This window comes from Sinocyclocheilus rhinocerous, unplaced genomic scaffold (assembly GCF_001515625.1).
Source record: "Sinocyclocheilus rhinocerous isolate Xijiao unplaced genomic scaffold, SAMN03320098_v1.1 scaffold681, whole genome shotgun sequence".
NCBI classification, from domain to species: Eukaryota; Metazoa; Chordata; class Actinopteri; order Cypriniformes; family Cyprinidae; genus Sinocyclocheilus; species Sinocyclocheilus rhinocerous.
The window spans coordinates 194,692-213,946 of NW_015641029.1; the positions used below are offsets into that span (position 1 = coordinate 194,692).

A 19,255-nucleotide genomic window follows, 5' to 3' on the forward strand; every position below is an offset into this window, starting at 1 on the left:
ATCCACCTGTGTCTCCCTCGTTAGCCTCCTCGTTTGGTTCCCATTTATTCTCCTTGTGTCTGTCATCCTGTGCTGATCCGTCATTTCTCATTGTGTGTGTTTCGTGTCTGCATGTGTGCAGCTTTAGGTCTGCCTGTCTGTTTTTCCCCTTCGGGGTGGTTTGAGTTTGTTTTTTGTTTCATTTTTATTATTAAAATAAATAACCATTTCTCCTGCAATTGAGTCCTCGCTTCATCTCCCCGCACGCACCGTGACACAAAACAATAGATGTATATTAAATGAAGGGACCCAGCCATGAATGGAGATCAGTGTTATTTTGGTATAATTTATATACTGTTAAAGTGTTTAATATTTTGAATTGGATTTTATTATTTGCATGTTTGCTGTTTAAAATTGAACTAATAATGTCATTGCATAATGAATTCTGATTGGTTTGTGTTTTATACAGCATTACAAGCACTAATGTTTTGTTCATGAAATGGACGTTTAGTTTTGCTGCATTAGAAATGTAGTGTTGGGTGTGGACATTATGATAACATCACTAATTTGTTTTGGTTTGCTCTGTGTTTTAGAGCGTCAGTCATTGACATTCATCGGTAATGGATATGCACGGTACAGGCTGATGGAGAACGAGAATAAGGAAGAAATGAAGCTGTCCCTCAGACTGAGAACATTTTCCACCCACGCTACTGTCATGTATGCCAAAGGCACAGACTACAGCATACTGGAGGTGAGTGTGTATTCTTAACCCCCTCTATCCTTCCAAAAAAAGAAGAGAAAACGGAATGAGTTATTCTGGAGCTGGGAGAAGAGAGGGGAGCTCTTTCTCACACATTCCACTTTGGTGAGGGAAAACCGCACAGCTGACAGAAAGAGCAAAGGAGTCTGGGACTGAAATGCAAGCAGTGTCATCTCCCTGCTCTTACATTATAATAATCTGTTTCTGCTTATCCCTGAAGCATCATTACTCATTTCATTTGTTTAATCAATCGGCTGTTGCCAGAATACTTTAATATCACACCTGAAGTACTTCACAGAGTCATATTTTTGGCTATTTAAAAATAACTGATAAACTGCCTACTTAGACATTAATTTTTATAGGCACACATTTATGGCCGTCATAAGTTTGTTTTCTGTCCAAAAATGGTGCTGACACAGAATATGCCTGTGATGCCCAAAATGTGCAAATAATAGCATACCCAAAACATTGCATGTGCTTTAAATGACCTTGGTTGTCTGTTTAGGTGACTTTATAGGTTTGGAGAGACCCTCCTTTATATATTTATGCATACAACATACAACTTAATGGACAGGTTTGCGTGAGCTTATATTTTATTTTATTTTAATATTTTATTTTATTTTAGAAATATAAATATATAATGTCAATTGGCTAAATGTGGATTTGAGATACTAAATATTTGAATTGAATCCACATGTTTGCCATTCTTATATAGGGGCAGCATGAAATACAAAACTATCTGTGTGTGTTTCAGATTGTGAACGGCCGCCTGCAGTACACATTTGACTGCGGCAGTGGTCCTGGTGTGGTGTCTGTGCACAGTACCCAGGTCAGTGACGGACAGTGGCACACTGTCTCTCTTGAGGTAGATGGTAACTATGCTAGACTGGTCCTAGATCAGGTCCACGCTGCGTCTGGCAAAGCTCCGAATTAGTTCTTTTTCCATTTTAATGACATTTTGCATACTCCATGTGTAGGGCAAATAAAAGTAAGCTCTGTCAATGTTTTCATAAATTAAACTTCATTAATATGCATGGTGTGACTCAAACTAAAGAAAAATACTTCAGAAATCCATGTGGCATTCTCAGTAATTCCTATTAAATTGGAAATTTAATCAGAAGCTTTGGAAGGCAATGTGATTGATAATCAGATTTAATTCAGTAAGACAGAATCAATTTTCTCTTTGAGAAATTTCTACTGCAATTAAAAACTATCCAAACACAGTTCTTCCTATTTAAAGTTTATCTAAAGTTGTGCATGTGTGAAGTTTCTGAATGATATTTTGGCTCTTTGTAATGTTCTACCAGGTGTCAGCTGGGTCCATACTGCACAGATAACCCGTGTAAGAACAGCGGCAAGTGCATTGATAGCCTGGATGGTCCTGTGTGTGAGTGTGAGCTGGGTTTCCAAGGAGACAGGTACATCCTTTGACCCATCTAATAAAACTGAGACTTGATTGAATAAGTCAAACATATATTAAATGGGCATAATGAAAAGCTTCTTTATGAGATGCTACTTCTCTTGAGATGATACCTAGATGAGACTTTTTAAATGGAAAAAAAAAATGATTTTCTATTCAGCAAGGATGCATTAAATTGATTAAAAGTGACAGATTTTCTTTTTAAGTAAATGCTGTTCTGTTGAACTTTCTATTCATTGAAGAATCCTGAAAAAAAGTATCATGGTTTCCACCAAAAAAGTTTTATTAGAATTAGCATATTAGAGTGATTTCTCAACTTTCATGGGATAATGGCTGCTAAAAATTCAGCTTTGACATTACAGGTATAAATTACATTTTAAAATATATTCAAATAGAAAACAGTTATTTAAAATTTTTATAATACTTCAAAATATTCCCATTTTTACTGTATTTTTGATCAAATAAATCATCTCCCTGCTCTTACATTATAATAATCTGTTTCTGCTTATCCCTGAAGCATCATTACTCATTTCATTTGTTTAATCAATCGGCTGTTGCCAGAATACTTTAATATCACACCTGAAGTACTTCACAGAGTCATATTTTTGGCTATTTAAAAATAACTGATAAACTGCCTACTTAGACATTAATTTTTATAGGCACACATTTATGGCCGTCATAAGTTTGTTTTCTGTCCAAAAATGGTGCTGACACAGAATATGCCTGTGATGCCCAAAATGTGCAAATAATAGCATACCCAAAACATTGCATGTGCTTTAAATGACCTTGGTTGTCTGTTTAGGTGACTTTATAGGTTTGGAGAGACCCTCCTTTATATATTTATGCATACAACATACAACTTAATGGACAGGTTTGCGTGAGCTTATATTTTATTTTATTTTAATATTTTATTTTATTTTAGAAATATAAATATATAATGTCAATTGGCTAAATGTGGATTTGAGATACTAAATATTTGAATTGAATCCACATGTTTGCCATTCTTATATAGGGGCAGCATGAAATACAAAACTATCTGTGTGTGTTTCAGATTGTGAACGGCCGCCTGCAGTACACATTTGACTGCGGCAGTGGTCCTGGTGTGGTGTCTGTGCACAGTACCCAGGTCAGTGACGGACAGTGGCACACTGTCTCTCTTGAGGTAGATGGTAACTATGCTAGACTGGTCCTAGATCAGGTCCACGCTGCGTCTGGCAAAGCTCCGGGAACTCTCCGCACCCTCAACCTGGACACCAGCATGTACTTCGGGGGTCATGCACGGCCAACATCCGGCTCAGGAAGACTTGTGGTAAATGGGCTGCGGGGTTGTCTCGAGGGGATCGTGTTTAATGGGAGGGAGCTGCCGCTATCTCAGGTTCGAGGAGTTCACTCAGTCCTGGAGGAGCTGGTCGAGGCCGCTCCCGGTTGCAGCTTGGCTCCTCCACTCCAGGGCTGCTCCAGTAACCCCTGTACCAATGGAGGCACATGTTCATCACTGCCTAACGGAGGTATGTGTGGCCATTTTTGGTTTGTTTTTGATTGGACTCATTGCAGTTCAGTCAGATATAGGACTGACTAATATGCTTTGCTCTATTGTGTGTTGTAGGGTATTTCTGTAAGTGCACCGCTGCATTCATGGGCACTCACTGTGAGGTCACTATCAGCCCCTGTGCCTCTAATCCCTGCCTCTATGGAGGCACATGTATCCCACGAGGAGGAGACTTCTACTGCCAGTGCAGAGGACAATACTCTGGCCAACGGTGAGAACACATGCACTTGTAACCACAGACGTTATTCTAACACTGAGCAATACTTTTATTGTACCTGCAATCAAATGATGTGAAGTCTCTGTCATTTTTAGTATATGTAGGTGCAAATTCATTGCATTATCTACAGTACAGACATGCTTCAAGTTTGACCAGAAAACTTTTCTTATTTTAAAAAGGTGTTCAGGTACTTTTTGTATTATTTTTTAACATTAATATTTCATCTTTTTTGATAACTTTGATCATTCTGACCATGTGCTATCTTTGTTTAAAAAAAAAAAAAATTTTGATAGTTTGTGCAATGACAATCATACATTTTTAAGAGTGGATTAAGTGCCCCGGTATTTTTGGGATAACTGTACACTGTCTGAATACAGAAATATTCAATAATCTCCATTATATGACACTGTTATAAATGTCTAATTTTCATTCTTTTTTTTTATTTTAAATGTTAAATCTCTGATTTGTTCCCAATACTTTTCATTGAAATTTTACATTGACCTTATAGCATTACACCATGTTACTCTCTGTCTAATTATTTTTAAAGTTTGATATTTCATTAAATTAGTTCTTTTTCCATTTTAATGACATTTTGCATACTCCATGTGTAGGGCAAATAAAAGTAAGCTCTGTCAATATTTTCATAAATTAAACTTCATTAATATGCATGGTGTGACTCAAACTAAAGAAAAATACTTCAGAAATCCATGTGGCATTCTCAGTAATTCCTATTAAATTGGAAATTTAATCAGAAGCTTTGGAAGGCAATGTGATTGATAATCAGATTTAATTCAGTAAGACAGAATCAATTTTCTCTTTGAGAAATTTCTACTGCAATTAAAAACTATCCAAACACAGTTCTTCCTATTTGAAGTTTATCTAAAGTTGTGCATGTGTGAAGTTTCTGAATGATATTTTGGCTCTTTGTAATGTTCTACCAGGTGTCAGCTGGGTCCATACTGCACAGATAACCCGTGTAAGAACAGCGGCAAGTGCATTGATAGCCTGGATGGTCCTGTGTGTGAGTGTGAGCTGGGTTTCCAAGGAGACAGGTACATCCTTTGACCCATCTAATAAAACTGAGACTTGATTGAATAAGTCAAACATATATTAAGTGGGCATAATGAAAAGCTTCTTTATGAGATGCTACTTCTCTTGAGATGATACCTAGATGAGACTTTTTAAATGAAAAAAAAAATGATTTTCTATTCAGCAAGGATGCATTAAATTGATTAAAAGTGACAGATTTTCTTTTTAAGTAAATGCTGTTCTGTTGAACTTTCTATTCATTGAAGAATCCTGAAAAAAAGTATCATGGTTTCCACCAAAAAAGTTTTATTAGAATTAGCATATTAGAGTGATTTCTCAACTTTCATGGGATAATGGCTGCTAAAAATTCAGCTTTGACATTACAGGTATAAATTACATTTTAAAATATATTCAAATAGAAAACAGTTATTTAAAATTTTTATAATACTTCATAATATTCCCATTTTTACTGTATTTTTGATCAAATAAACAGCCTTGGCAAGCATTAGAGACGTCTTTCAGAAAACTTCAATCTTTTGAAAGTGTAGACTGAATATGCAGCTGTGTATTTACAGTACATGCTTGTATGTGTGTTTAGGTGCCTCAGTGATGTAGATGAGTGTCTGAAGAACCCTTGTGGCAATGGTGGTCACTGCCAGAACACGTACGGCTCCTTCAACTGTAACTGCTCTGCGGGCTACAGTGGGCGGCATTGTGAACTCCGTTCCGAAATCCGCAACGAATTTGTCTCCACCTCTTGGAACATCGGCCTGGAGGAAGTAATCGGAATCGTCGTCTTCGTTGCCAGCATCTTCCTTCTCGTCATACTCTTCGTCGTGGTTCGCAAGCGCATTTGCCGGCGCTCAAAGTCCAAATCTGACGATGACGACAAGCTTGGCGTAGGCACAGGAGTCTCGCATGCCTTCCTCCATCGGCCGTACTTTGACTCCAGACTCAACAAGAACATCTACTCCGACATCCCGCCGCAGGTCCCTGTACGGCCCATCTCCTACACTCCCAGCATTCCAAGCGACTCCCGCAACAATCTGGACCGCAACTCGTTTGAGGGCTCAGCCATACCAGAGCACCCAGAATTCAGCACATTCAACCCCGATACAGTGCACGGGCACAGGAAGACGGTGGCTGTCTGTAGTGTAGCACCTAACCTGCCTCCTCCCCCACCCTCCAACTCCGTGTCTGACAGTGACTCCATACAGAAGCCCAGCTGGGAATACGACTACGATGGTATGTACAGAAACCCATCCGGAATCCGAATGTCTTGTGACTTGTAAGACAATCTATTTTATGGGCTCCGAAAGTGAGGGAAAGTTTGTGTGACTGTTTTCTTCTCCTCACAGCTAAAGTAGTGGACTTGGATCTGTGTCTAAGTAAGAAACCGGTAGAGGACAGCGCCTGTCATCCTTACAACACCAGAGGCAGCATGTCTGAGGTCCACTCTCTCAGCTCCTTCCAGTCCGAGTCATGTGACGACAATGGTATGTATGGAATAGAATGCATTTGCTTTTACTCATCTTATAGATGACTGATAGATCATAACCAGCCAGTTATACTACAGAATATATGTGAAATACTTCTGTGACATGTTCAGATATCAGAATGATTTATACAGTATGTTTCTCTGTAAACAAGATGAAAAAATATTATTGAAAGAATACTTCTTTAGCAGACAAAAAAGGCTATGTTTGGAATGGAAACACCTAGTGTACTTTATACTGTGATACATACTGACAGTATACAACAAATGCTGTGAATTAATTTAAACAAATTTTTTTGCGAAGAAACAGTTGTGTAGAAAAAAAACCCATTATGTTAGCCGCTCCTGCAAACTCTTCTAATTCAAAAAGATATTTATTTTTATTTCTGTAACTATATAAAATAGTTGACTGAAATGTGAAGCTTATCATTTTATGAAAATGTTTGTTTTTGTCAAAAACTTATTCTTACAAGGATAATATATACATTACAGTTGTCTTTTTCCACCATTCCTGTGCCACACACTATGACACAATCTTACTCGAGCTTGATTGATGTTTAGTTATCATCTCATAAATAAACCTGTATCTGGTATTACTTCTGTTCATTCAACATTCTACATAAGCTTATCATTTTATGAAAATGTTTGTTTTTGTCAAACTTATTCTTACAAGGATAACATATACATTACAGTTGTCTTTTTCCACCATTCCTGTGCCACACACTATGACACAATCTTACTCGAGCTTGATTGATGTTTAGTTATCATCTCATAAATAAACCTGTATCTGGTATTACTTCTGTTCATTCAACATTCTACATACTGCACAGTACATACGTAGTGTAGAAACTTCACTAGTATTCTATTCCAAACATAATCTAAATCGCTTGCATGTTCTTTTAGTTTTTGTTTGAACATCTGCTAACCCTGTCTGTCTTTATTTTACTGATGTAACCGAGTGTAAAGGGTGATATGTTTTTGGGTCATGTGTTTTGTCATTTCTCTCTCTCTTCCTTATCGCTGCACTGGGGCTTCAGCTCCCATTTGGATCAAATCTCACCACAGACACCGAGCAAGGTTTTAAATAGAGGCCTGCTCGTAAGTGAACACTCGCCCACGGTGGAAGGAAGCGATCACTAAAGGCCCTGCGAAATTCTCAATGCATAAAAAGAAGAAAGCTTGTCTACCCTCTTAAGCCCCCTCGTCTTTTTCTTTTGCCATTGCCGAGAGCAACTTCTCATAAGTTTTTCATCATTTCAAGGCAACATATGAGAATGAGCTATATAGTATCTTTATTAGTTCTCTGTGTGAAATTCATATTTTGGATCTTTTCTCTTCTTTTTTTCCCCCTTCCTTTCTTTGTGTCTCTTAATGAAGCCAATGGATGGTTGAAGACATCAGCTCAGAGTGTAAAAGCAGGGTATGAAAAGTACACATGATGGGTCTCCAGCACACACAACACAACGTTTCTTTTGATCCTGATTACTGTATCTGAAGGCCTTTTCACATGACTTATGACAGAACTGTGTGGAACAAACTGTCAAGCTATAGCATATCCATGCACTATTTTGCGGTCAGGTCAAACCTTGTAACAGTACTTCAAGTACAAGTTTCAGCTTGTTATTGGCTGATCAAAGCAACAAATGATAGTTGTGTTGAGAAATGTATGCCAGGATGTTTTATTTTAGTATTATTTATATTTATAGTATTTATTAATATTTTGAATTAGCTTTGTTTTTAATTTTCGTTTAATGTTAGTTTATCTTTTAGTAATTTTATATGCTTTTGTCATATTTAATCTACATATTCCTATTTGGCATTATTTAATTTCAGTTTTAGTTATTATTTCAGTAGGTTTTATCTAACTATATTTTATTTCAGTTCAGTTGCAATTTTTAATTACAAAAAAAAAAAAGATTGATAGTTTTAGTTAGTAGCACTGCAGAATGGTTATCTAGCAAGTTAATCCATTACTTTTTTTTTTTTTTTGAGCAGCATTTTAATCCATTACTTTTTTATTTTTTTGAGCAGCATTAGTTTAATTCAAACGAAAACTAAGAGAAGTTACATCTCAAATTCTGTTGTTGCTCTCCAATCAATGAATGCATTAGCAGCGCTGAACAATCGTGTCTGAACCTGCTAGATGATTTTTCAAATGTCATTTGACCTGACATGAGTCATGTGAAAGGGACTGCAGTCATCTAACCATTGACTCTTGACTAGGGCTGCACGATAAATCGCATGCGATATTTAACGCGCATCTTATCAGTAAAGCCGGTTCTGTAATCAGCGGTAAATCTCCATCACGTGCGTGCTTCATGCGATTTATCGTGCAGCCCTACTCTTGACCCTCATTTGACCTTTTCAACCCCCGACCTTGACCTAACAACTCCCCCACTGAATCTCTGATAAACACTAATGCATTATATTGAATGGATTATTCATATTTTCTTATGGCCATGTACCCGTATATTCCTCTAAAGCGTGAACCCTGCTTCTTTCATTTTTCTCCATCTGCTGGTTTTGGTTTGGGGCCAGAGAGTGTCTTTGTTCTCTTTTATCTTTGAGAATTTTCCTGATCTTTCCTTTCATCACTCTGTTAATGTGTGTAATCATGAGCACAACATCAGCCGTCACTCCCCTATCCTTCACCAGAGCTCAACCCAGATGTGTGCCTTACCAACACAACCGAATCCCTCTGCCATTAACCCATCCCTTAGATCACACCCTTGGCAGAAGCCAAAATCCCATAAATCCAGTTAGTATCTGTTGTTCTGACAGTGCCAGTCAATCAGTTCAAATCCATCAGTTTTGTCAGATGTCAGAATGCAATGTCTCATCGTGAGAAACGCTTTTGTCTCTGTTTCCTCTCTCCCTTGCAATCTTGCCTTCCAGTGTTTCTTTCCTGTAATGTTTACTTCTGAAAAATTAATGTTAGATTTCTCTTATCTGCCCTTTTTACAAGCCTCCCTAGTGACAGTAATCCACCTTGTCAGCTCTGTTGTTGACTCGGTGGAGAAAGAAGGTAGTATTTTGCTGCTTCAATGCTGATTATTGGGTATCTGTGTCGTTAGCGTTTGGTGATTATTAGGTCTCCAAAATGCCATTTTCTTCACCTAAATTACATCTACAAAGACAAAGAAATTAAAAATGACTAATCACATCTTAAAAAATTCGATCAAATGCCTCATTAGCCAATCAGGTGCCTCATTTGATTTCAGTGGCACATGATTGTTCAGCTAATTTAAGGTGGAAAATTGCGATCTTACCAAGACTGATTTCACCTTCCCGCCATGTTTCTGTGCAAGCAAATGGCATGAAGATCGTGTCATACCTTCATGGTTCCTACATTTGTATCCACCTTGTCCTGCACTCTTTTTTTCACAGTGTTTTTCGATCTCGTAGTCTTTGACATTTTCTCTAACTGTCTTTTCTCTGCAATTCTGTTTGCCTTTTATCTAAAGAGTCTTTCTCGGCTCATGAACACAAGAACCCAAGAGGTGATTTATTTTTATTTTGTACAATTTGCCTGAAGCCTTTCGATTCAATTTTTTGTTTTATTTTAGCTTGGTTACGCCCTTCAATATAACAAAACTCTGCATGTCCACAAAATCTGTGACAAAAATAGTGTCAAATTAACTCTCCTTTTCAAATCAACTCACTACTTTTGGTATTTAGAAATGAATGGGGCTTGTGCAATTTTTGTCACAGCTTCGTGTCATAAAAAGTTTTTGTGTGTGTGAGAGAGTGTTTCCAGTCTAACTTGGTGTCATCTCTCAAAAATTCCCTCAAAATCCATAATAATAACCAGAAAACACTCTCGCTAATAATATAATGTGGACAAATGGATCTTTGAAAGCATTGACTAACTGTCATATTGTCAAGGTTGTTTTGTAAATCCACAAACAATAGACATATTCAGAGTTAAATGTACATGTGTGGTGTGTATATTTGTGTGCACTCCAGTAATATTTGTGCTGTGCTGAATGATCTGTATTGTGTTGTTGTGATACTGACGTTGCATGCTGTTGGTTTTAAATGACTTGGCTGGTATTAACTGAGTGGTTTGAAGTCAATTCAACTTCTATTCACAGAATAAACTGCAATTGTTACTGTTTAATATAGAAACAAGTGCATATTATTATTATTATTGTTATCTTTATGATGTAACTTAACATTAGTGTAATACAAGTTATGGCAGAAGCGTTAAAAGAAGGGATTGATGACTAGCATCGTTTTACTAATTTCCTGCTCAACTTCTGTTTTTTATACTACTTTAACTCTTTCCCCGCCAAACACAGAATTTTCTGTTATTCATGAGACAACGCTTCCCGGCCAAAAACAGAATTTTCTGTTATTCATGAGACAACGCTTCCCGGCCAAACACAGAATTTTCCGGGTTTCCGTGTTCTCGCTATTATACACTAGGGGGCGCTATTACGCACCTCCTGAATGAGTTTAGAATCACTCAATCAACAACACAGATAAGGAAGACACAGAAACGAGCGATCTCATATGTAATTTATTTAGGTTATGAATGCCATTTTTCAAAACTAAAATGGACCTCTCTGAAGTTGAATTGACCCCAGACTTTTTTTCAGTGTGTAACCTAGGTTCTTCGTACGTCGCTTATTACATCCGAGATGAAAAGTCACATCCAAGATGATATCATCGCGCTAATCAGGATCTGGCTAATTCGGTTCTTCGAACTCACCTGTTGTTGATGATTAGTATGGCTGGGTTGAGTTATCTGGGATAATAGTTAGCGATGTACGAAGAACGGGCTCCTAATCTAATCATAATATTTTTTGTTGTTGTTTGTTGTTGTTTTGTGGCATTGTGATATTTATTATTATTTTTGTCCGACAGGCTATCATTGGGACACATCTGACTGGATGCCGAGCGTTCAACTTCCTGGAATCCAGGAGTTTCCTCATTATGAGGTAGTGGAGGCCCCACCCACCCTTTACAGTGACCCCGCCCTGCTGGACACGGATTACTATCCCGGCGGATACGACATCGAAAACGACTTCCCTCCCCCACCCGACGACTTTCCGTCCCATGATGACCTGCCCCCTCCTCCGCCCGTGCCGGTGTACGGAGAGCGCTACGACACATTGCAGCCCGCCACGCAAGCGTTAAACAGCGCCCCCTCTAGTCCCGGAGGGTCCGGAGTACGCCAGCGCCCGCCCTTACCCCAACTCTACAGCCTCACCCAATTCCTTCCCCACCACCATTACTCATCAGACCCCGAACCCCAGACCAACCCCACCAGCACCATCACGTCGTCCTCCACCGGAGGATACCGGCGTGGAGGATTCCCGCTGGGCTACGGCTGTGACTTCGATCCCCCTGCTGCCGATAACATGTCGCTGTCGCTCTACACGTCCACGGCGTCCTGCTCGGACATGTCCGCCTGCTGCGAGGAGTCAGAAGTGATGATGAGCGATTACGAGAGCGGTGGAGAGGAGGAGGGAGCGCAGTTTCAGAGGCTCGTCATATCGCCACTGGACTCTCAACATCATCAGCAGCAGCATACTGAAGTCTGACACTGGATCCAGAATATCAAAAGTGCCTAAATGAAACCCTGCTACAGGAGACTTGACTGTGTGTTCAAACCATAACCACACCACATACACGGTACACAAACGTAGTCTTACACTTAACGTAAATGCCAAACATCCAAACGCTCACGTTGTATACATCTGTATCTCACTCGAGAGAGAGGTTTTGAAAAGACTTGCTTAAACATGAGTTCTCTTCGCTAGCTCTTGTGGGCTGTTATTAATATTATTATTATTTAACAGTATTGGGGAGAACATTAGACTTGGCTGTGCCATTAAATAATATGTTGATCATCATGCATACGATCATGCTGAGATGTACAATTTACACAAAATATAACTGATATATTGTCATGGATATTGGGAGAAAAGCATAATTTCAATCATCAAGGTGATATCTGTATTTGTATAGATATAACCATGCAAACTGATTTTTTTTAATACAAATCCTCATTCATTTGTAATGTAAATTTTAATGTACAGTTTTGATTTCAAGGTTTAATAGGTTTTTGTAGATATGTTTTGCTTTTTTTCCAAAAAAGAAAGACAGGAAAAAGTAGTGTACCAACTCATGGTGTGTCATTATCAGCCTTACTGTATGTTCATTCACAAGCAATGAAAAAAGCATAAGAGAATCTTAAAAAAATAATAATAAAAAATGTCAAGGTTGTGAATGTGTGATCGTCACAACACGTTCATTTCTGAAAGGACATCTACATATTCTTGTGATGTGTTATGTTTCTTTTTTGTTGTTGTTGTTGTTGTTTGTAAATTGTGACTTTGGAACATCTTTATTTTTTGACCATGAAAATGGGACCCAATATATTTATAGTGCGAGATTATTCACAGACATGTGACTTTTTCAGGGTCTGCGTGTGTGTGTGTGAGCAATGCTATGGTCTTGTTTTATTATTTTTATTAAATACTGCCACTAGCTTAACTGCTTTACTACTGGCAATAAATTATTCTCTAAAATGGGTGTTTGTCTTGCATGCATTTATTTACTTTTTATACTTGAAATAGTTCACATTTATGAAGAGAGATCAATGCTTGAATGTGTTCATCTGTGATTAGACCATGCTGTGTTGATAGCAATTTAGATGCATTATTCTTGTCAGCAACTGTGACAGCAACAAGAAGGGGAACAATCTTTAGGGACCCTTAGTTATAATGTATTTAATTTTCTATGGATTTTAACAGCTCCATTGTGGCATGAAAATAATTAAATAATAGCAGTTTAATGTTTTTGAAAGACATTTCTTATGCTCACCAAGGCTGCATTTGTTTGATCAAAATACTTTAAAAAAAAAAATATATATATATATATATATAATCTTGCAAATGATTTCCATTTCAAATAAATGCTTGTCTTTCCAGAAAACAGAAAAATATTAAACAGCAAAAACTTTTTCCAACTTTTATAATAATAACCATTATTTAGAATGATTTCTAACAAACCACACAAAACCAGAGCAGAACCGTTGCAACACCAAACAACACACAATGCTTCAATAGTAGTGCGTTTTCCTAAATGATTCAATGACTGTTCATAAAGTCACTTGCTTCGTTCCTAAATAAATACTTTTTTAACGAATTGGTAAAGTGATTCAAATGACTCGTGTGTAAAGATGATCACTTGTCGCCACCTACTGGCATAATGTTTTCCAACACTTTGACGCCATAAATAAATAATTAATTAATTAATTAATGACCACAGAGCAAAGCTGTTGAATAACACCTGATCTGAGGTTGTTCTGAAACGATTGCATGCAAATTCTCATTTACTGATTTTATTATAGAAGTCTAAACATTTCATTAAAAGTCTGAAATGTGCATCGTTTTGGGGGGTCATTCTGACAACTACATTCTGACAAACTGGTCTTCCTGTAATTTTTTTTTCTTGTGTTTATGACATCTATAAATAGCCTACTGCTTGTTTTGATATACACTTTTGCCTGTTTGAAATAATCTCAGGGGCTAAAACTATAGTGAATTATAGCCTATATATCAAAAATGTGCTGTATTGCCCTATCAGTTGACAGACTCGTTGAGTTTGTTGTGCTTAATGATAACAAGCAAGCTAGTAGTAGCCTGTGATACTATGATCCTTCAGTACTTTTTTGGGGATTGTGGCAGCTTTACTTGCTCCTGCATGCACATGTTAATTGATTAAGCGCTGGTTAGTTATAAACAAGTACGAAGGGGGAAAATGTGTATATTTCTACAGTTTTAATTGAATAAAACAGGCCAGGACACACATTCCATGGCCATATGTCATCGTGATACAAGTTTTAAAAGATGCAGTTCTAAGCCATTATGTCGCAAATTAATTTAGAACGTTCGGTGAGTATTAATTTGAGTGCACACGAGATTGGATTTTGTTGGGAGTCAGCGAGTGATTGTGAGTATGCTCTTCACTTAGGGTTTGGGGATGTTTCTTTTAATCAATATATTTTTTATTTTATTTTCTGTTTAAGCTATTGTCTCAGTGTCTGTATTTAGACAAATTTGTGGCTGTCTGTGAGGAATTTTCAGGAAGGCTGATACATGAATCACTAATTAATTATTCTGATTTTTATAATGCTCACGCACACAAATGATATTCTTCGATATCTTAAAATACTCTTGATAATTATTAACGCGTAATAATCCCTCCGATCGGTGTAGTCAAGGCCGTTACCGATATCCTTCAACTGTTTACCTGTGCTCTAGTCTTACTTTAGTATTTTTTAGAAATAAAAGTATCCTATAATAATTCCAATAATAAACTAAAAAGAAACTAAATAGACTAGACTAGACAACCGCATACTGTATATGAACAAGTAAAACGTTTTTTTTTTTTTTTTTATGTAGCTATTTTCACATTCGCCTACTTAAAGGGGTCATAGGATGCTACATGCACTTTTACAAGTTGTTTGAACTGAAATGTGTGTTGGCAGTGTGTGTACACAACCACCCTATAATGATAAAAATCCACCCGGTGTTTTTTTTTATCTCGTTAAATGTTTTCCCCTTTCTCAAATCGAGCCGATCTCAGATATGAATCTTTGCAAATCGCCTTTCCTAATAATGTGCTAATTAGCAAGTTTCACGATGAATGCGGCTAAAGTAAACAGTCTCTCTGAGAGCGGCTCGGAAGAGGGGCGGGGTCAGCAGAGCTCATTAACATTTAAAGGGAAATGCTACAAAAACGGCTTGATCTGAAAAGAGCTGTTTTTGACAGGGTAAAAAAAGGTGTTTTTACACAACCATTGAGAAATTTTAACCAAACTATGATACAGACTTTTCATTAAGACCCTAAAGAATCATATAAACTTGTGGAAAATGGGCATCATGTGACCCCATTAACCTCTAGGCATTGGCGTTATGCACATTATATTTATATTTTATAGTTATGCATTTGTCAGACAATATTTTTATCCAAAGCACATCGAATTCAAGGTAGCCTATATATTTTATTAGTTCATGTATTCCCTGGGAATCAAATCCAAGAAATTGGCATTGTCAGCGCCATATAGCCTGTTTGAGCTACAAGAATGCATTTATGCTTTAACAAGTAAATTGATTACAATTTATCAAATTAATATGAATTGAATATGAAATTTGTATAATGTGAATAATATGAATTTTAAAACACTAAAGCAACCAGCTTCTGGGCTTACACAGCTCTTCTCTTTCTTCCACAGTGTTTCACATACAGTTAATTGTTGCACACAAACAGCCTTTCAGAGTTTTTTTTTTCCTGGATAACCTGTCTTACCACCACCAAAGACACTTATCCACCATACTGAGCATGTCAGCCATGCACTACAGTCCCACTGATGAGCATGATGAGCTCATCACGGCCCTCCTCGAAGGGCGGTGGTGGGCAATAATGGAGGTGGAAGATCTTTTGTGCTCATCATCTAAGAAGAAAGAATGTGGGGACCTCACTTCAGGCCAGTGGTGGGGAATAGTGGAGGCCCCGCAAGGAGCACCTGTTACTCCTCAGTACCAACAGGGAGAGCTTGTGCCTGCCAGGTCCCCTGAGGAAGACCAAGAGGAAGTACCTATGCCAGGCTCATTCCCTGAAGCGGCACTAGTGCCCACCTTGGGCCAAGAGGAAGCACCAGTGCCTATCTTGTCCCCTGAGGAAGCACTCGTGACAGATGGGTCCCCACATGGAGAACCTATGCTTGCCAGACACCGATTTAGGGGAAAAATGAAATTCTCCGAAAATATGAGACTTTTTCTAAAAAGGGATGTCATCTTGACACCCTTGCCCCTAAGGCCCCCAAAGGACCACCACCAAGGCCTGCTAAGACTCCAAAAGGAGCAGCAGTGCCTGCCTCATCCACTGGGTACCTGTGCTCTCCTTGTCCCCAAAGAAAGGGCCTGTGCCCACCTCGTCTCAAACGAAAGCACCAGTGCCTGCCTCGTCCCAAGAGGAAGCACCAGTGTCCACTGCAACTGCTGAGGACGTACTTGTCCCTGCCAGGTCCCCAGAGAAAGCACCGGTGCCTGCCTCGTCCCAAGAGGGAGCACCTGTGACCACTGCATCCTCAAAGGAAGCACCTATGCCTGCCATGTCCCTCAAGAGATCACCAGGACTCTCTGTGTCTCTATAGGGAGCAACCAAATCCACTCTGAAGAGACCGTGCCCATGGAGCACTGGAGATTTGGTAAGTTCCACCTATCTTTCATTTTTACTTTTCAGATACATTAAATAAATAAATAACATCTCTATTTCAAATCCTTTGTGTTATTTTCCATTAGAAGTGATGTTTAGATTTTGTCTCTCATTACATGATGATGTCTGTTCTTTCAACAGGAAAATGCAGATGTGGTTCAGCCACCTCCACACAAAAAGTGTGTGAGAAAAGACGCCAGAGCCTCTCCAAGTTTCCAGCACACCCTGAAGAGGCCATGCCCATGGAGCACTGAAACATCTGTAGGTCACTTCTGTCTCTCATTTCTACTTTTCAGATTTATTAAAAAAATTATATCTCTATTTAAAATCCTTTAAAGGGATAGTTCACCCAAAAATGAAAATTTGATGTTTATCTGCTTACCCCCAGGGCATCCAAGATGTAGGTGGCTTTGTTTCTTCAGTAGAACACAAACGAAGATTTTAAAGGGGTCATATGATGCGATTTCAATTTTTCCTTTCTCTTTATGAAGTGATATGTCTTTAGATCTTGTCTAAGAAACTCTTATTAAACCTGCCTGTGCATTACATTATGATGTCTGTTCCTTCAACAGGACAGTGAACATGTGAATCAGCTCCCTCTGCAAAAGAAGCAACGTGTGGGAAATGGACCTAAAGATACTATAAAATGAACGAACACATTGTATATATGAACAAATAAAATGTAAAACAATGCAACAATACACTTGAATGAACTGTGGTTTTATATAAATATTTTATGTCAAAATAGTAAACTTTAGTCTTATGTTTCAATATTATAAATATGGACACAGTAAATTCTAAACCACATTTTAATATTTTTAATATTTGTGACCCTGGACCACAAAACCAGTCATAAGTAGCATGGGTATATTTGTAGCAATAGCCAACAATACATTGTATGGGTCAAAATGATCGATTTTTCTTTTATGCCAAAAATCATTAGGATATTAAGTAAAGATCATGTTCCATTAAGATATTTTGTAAATGTCCTACCGCAAATATATTAAAACCTAATTTTGGATTAGTAATATGCATTGCTAAGAACTTTAAAGGCGATTTTCTCAATATTTTGATTCCAGATATTCAAATAGTTGTATCTCAGCCAAATATTGTCAAATCCTAACAATACATCAATGGAAAGCTTATTTATTTAACTTTCAGATTATGTATAAATCTCAATTTTAAAAAAATGACTGTTTTTGTGGTCCAGGGTCACATTTCTAAAATGACAATGAAAAGAGGCAAGGCATCATCAGAATATGCACGTGTTTCCAGAGCCACATTTTATTTTATTTTATTTATTTAAATGAAAACATGTAAAATGGTTGTTTAGCACATAACTGATAAAGGCCTGAGTGGGTAACTGAGTAAGCTCAACTCAAAGGCTCCTGTTCATGTGTAAGAAGCCACCTATCCAGCAGAGGGCGATATTGTAGCGCAATAGACAAGGGCAAAGGCTTCGAAGTACTGTAGTTAAACATTATCATATAATATAAACCAAGCAAAAGTAGGAGGAAAAAGGATAAATATGGCAAACAGGCGAAAAGAAGTAGTATACTCAAGGCTGAGATTAAGTCATACTGGATTGAATGATACATTGCAGACAACAGGGAAGAGTAATGGATTATGTACAAGATGTCAAACCAAGGAAGATGTAGAACATGTCTTGTTTAGATGCAATAAATACCATGAATACAGGCAGAAATTGCATGAAATGGGAAATGGCAGGAAACCCCTTTGTGGGTTTTTTATTTTATTTTTATTTTTTAAAGTATACCCCAAGTAAAGTATCTGCCAAGTCCCTTTACACACTCCTGTACAGTAGATGGCGATATGCAATAATCACAAGTTGCAAAAGCCAAGAAGAAGAAGAAGAAGAAGAAGTACTGTAGTTGCAACAAAAAAAGATAGAGCAGAGTTGCCAAATCCGCGTATTATGCGCGACTTTGGGCTTCTTTTTTTGTAAAGTTGCGTGAAAAAATCCTATTTTAAAAAATATGGTTGCTTGTTAGGAAAACCTGACAAGCAACTTCGTTTCTTTTCATTTATGTTCACTGTATTCTCCAATGCATTGATTGGCACTCTGTCTGCACACAGTTAATAGCCAATCAGTGCAAAAATATAAGTGCTGTAGCCTAATTTGTCAAATATTCCGCCCCCTCCGCACGCGCCTGTAATCCAAGCGATGATAGTAGTAGAGTGGGATGACTTTTTTCCTTTATAAGGTAGCCTAATTTTTAATTTTTACAATGTTTTTGTAGTTTATTAATTATAACGGGCTGTAAAAAATAAATAAATAAAACAAGTAGGCCTATACTAATACTAAGAGTAGATTTGGTTCGAATAGCCTATATTTTAGTAGGCTAAATATGTGGCTATGTTACAGCTCCCCTTTGAAGCTCTTTTGTTATTCTCCTTTTCCATCTGTCCAATCCTATTCTGCTCACAGGTGATTGGAGATGAGTTTTGTTCCTGCTTTGTTGCAGTTTGCTGATTTTTGTAAAATAACTTATGTTTAATGGTAATAAATGGTAATAAATTATAAAAAAAATATTGGGCTTGTTTTTGAAGCT

The 19,255-nt window shown here is 37.7% G+C and overlaps 1 protein-coding gene across 1 annotated transcript in view; it reads left to right on the top strand.

The window, feature by feature from the left end:
• fat1a (FAT atypical cadherin 1a) overlaps nucleotides 1–12,988 on the top strand; it is a 100,187-nt gene extending 87,199 nt beyond the window's left edge. The window contains exons 22-29 of the mRNA XM_016570442.1: nucleotides 573–730; nucleotides 3,211–3,667; nucleotides 3,766–3,919; nucleotides 4,867–4,977; nucleotides 5,553–6,199; nucleotides 6,313–6,450; nucleotides 9,914–9,949; nucleotides 11,319–12,988. Of these exons, the coding sequence (XP_016425928.1) occupies nucleotides 573–730; nucleotides 3,211–3,667; nucleotides 3,766–3,919; nucleotides 4,867–4,977; nucleotides 5,553–6,199; nucleotides 6,313–6,450; nucleotides 9,914–9,949; nucleotides 11,319–11,998 (2,381 nt within the window). The 3' untranslated portion in view covers nucleotides 11,999–12,988. The remainder of the gene's footprint in view (nucleotides 1–572; nucleotides 731–3,210; nucleotides 3,668–3,765; nucleotides 3,920–4,866; nucleotides 4,978–5,552; nucleotides 6,200–6,312; nucleotides 6,451–9,913; nucleotides 9,950–11,318) is intronic.
• Nucleotides 12,989–19,255: the final 6,267 nt, after the last annotated feature.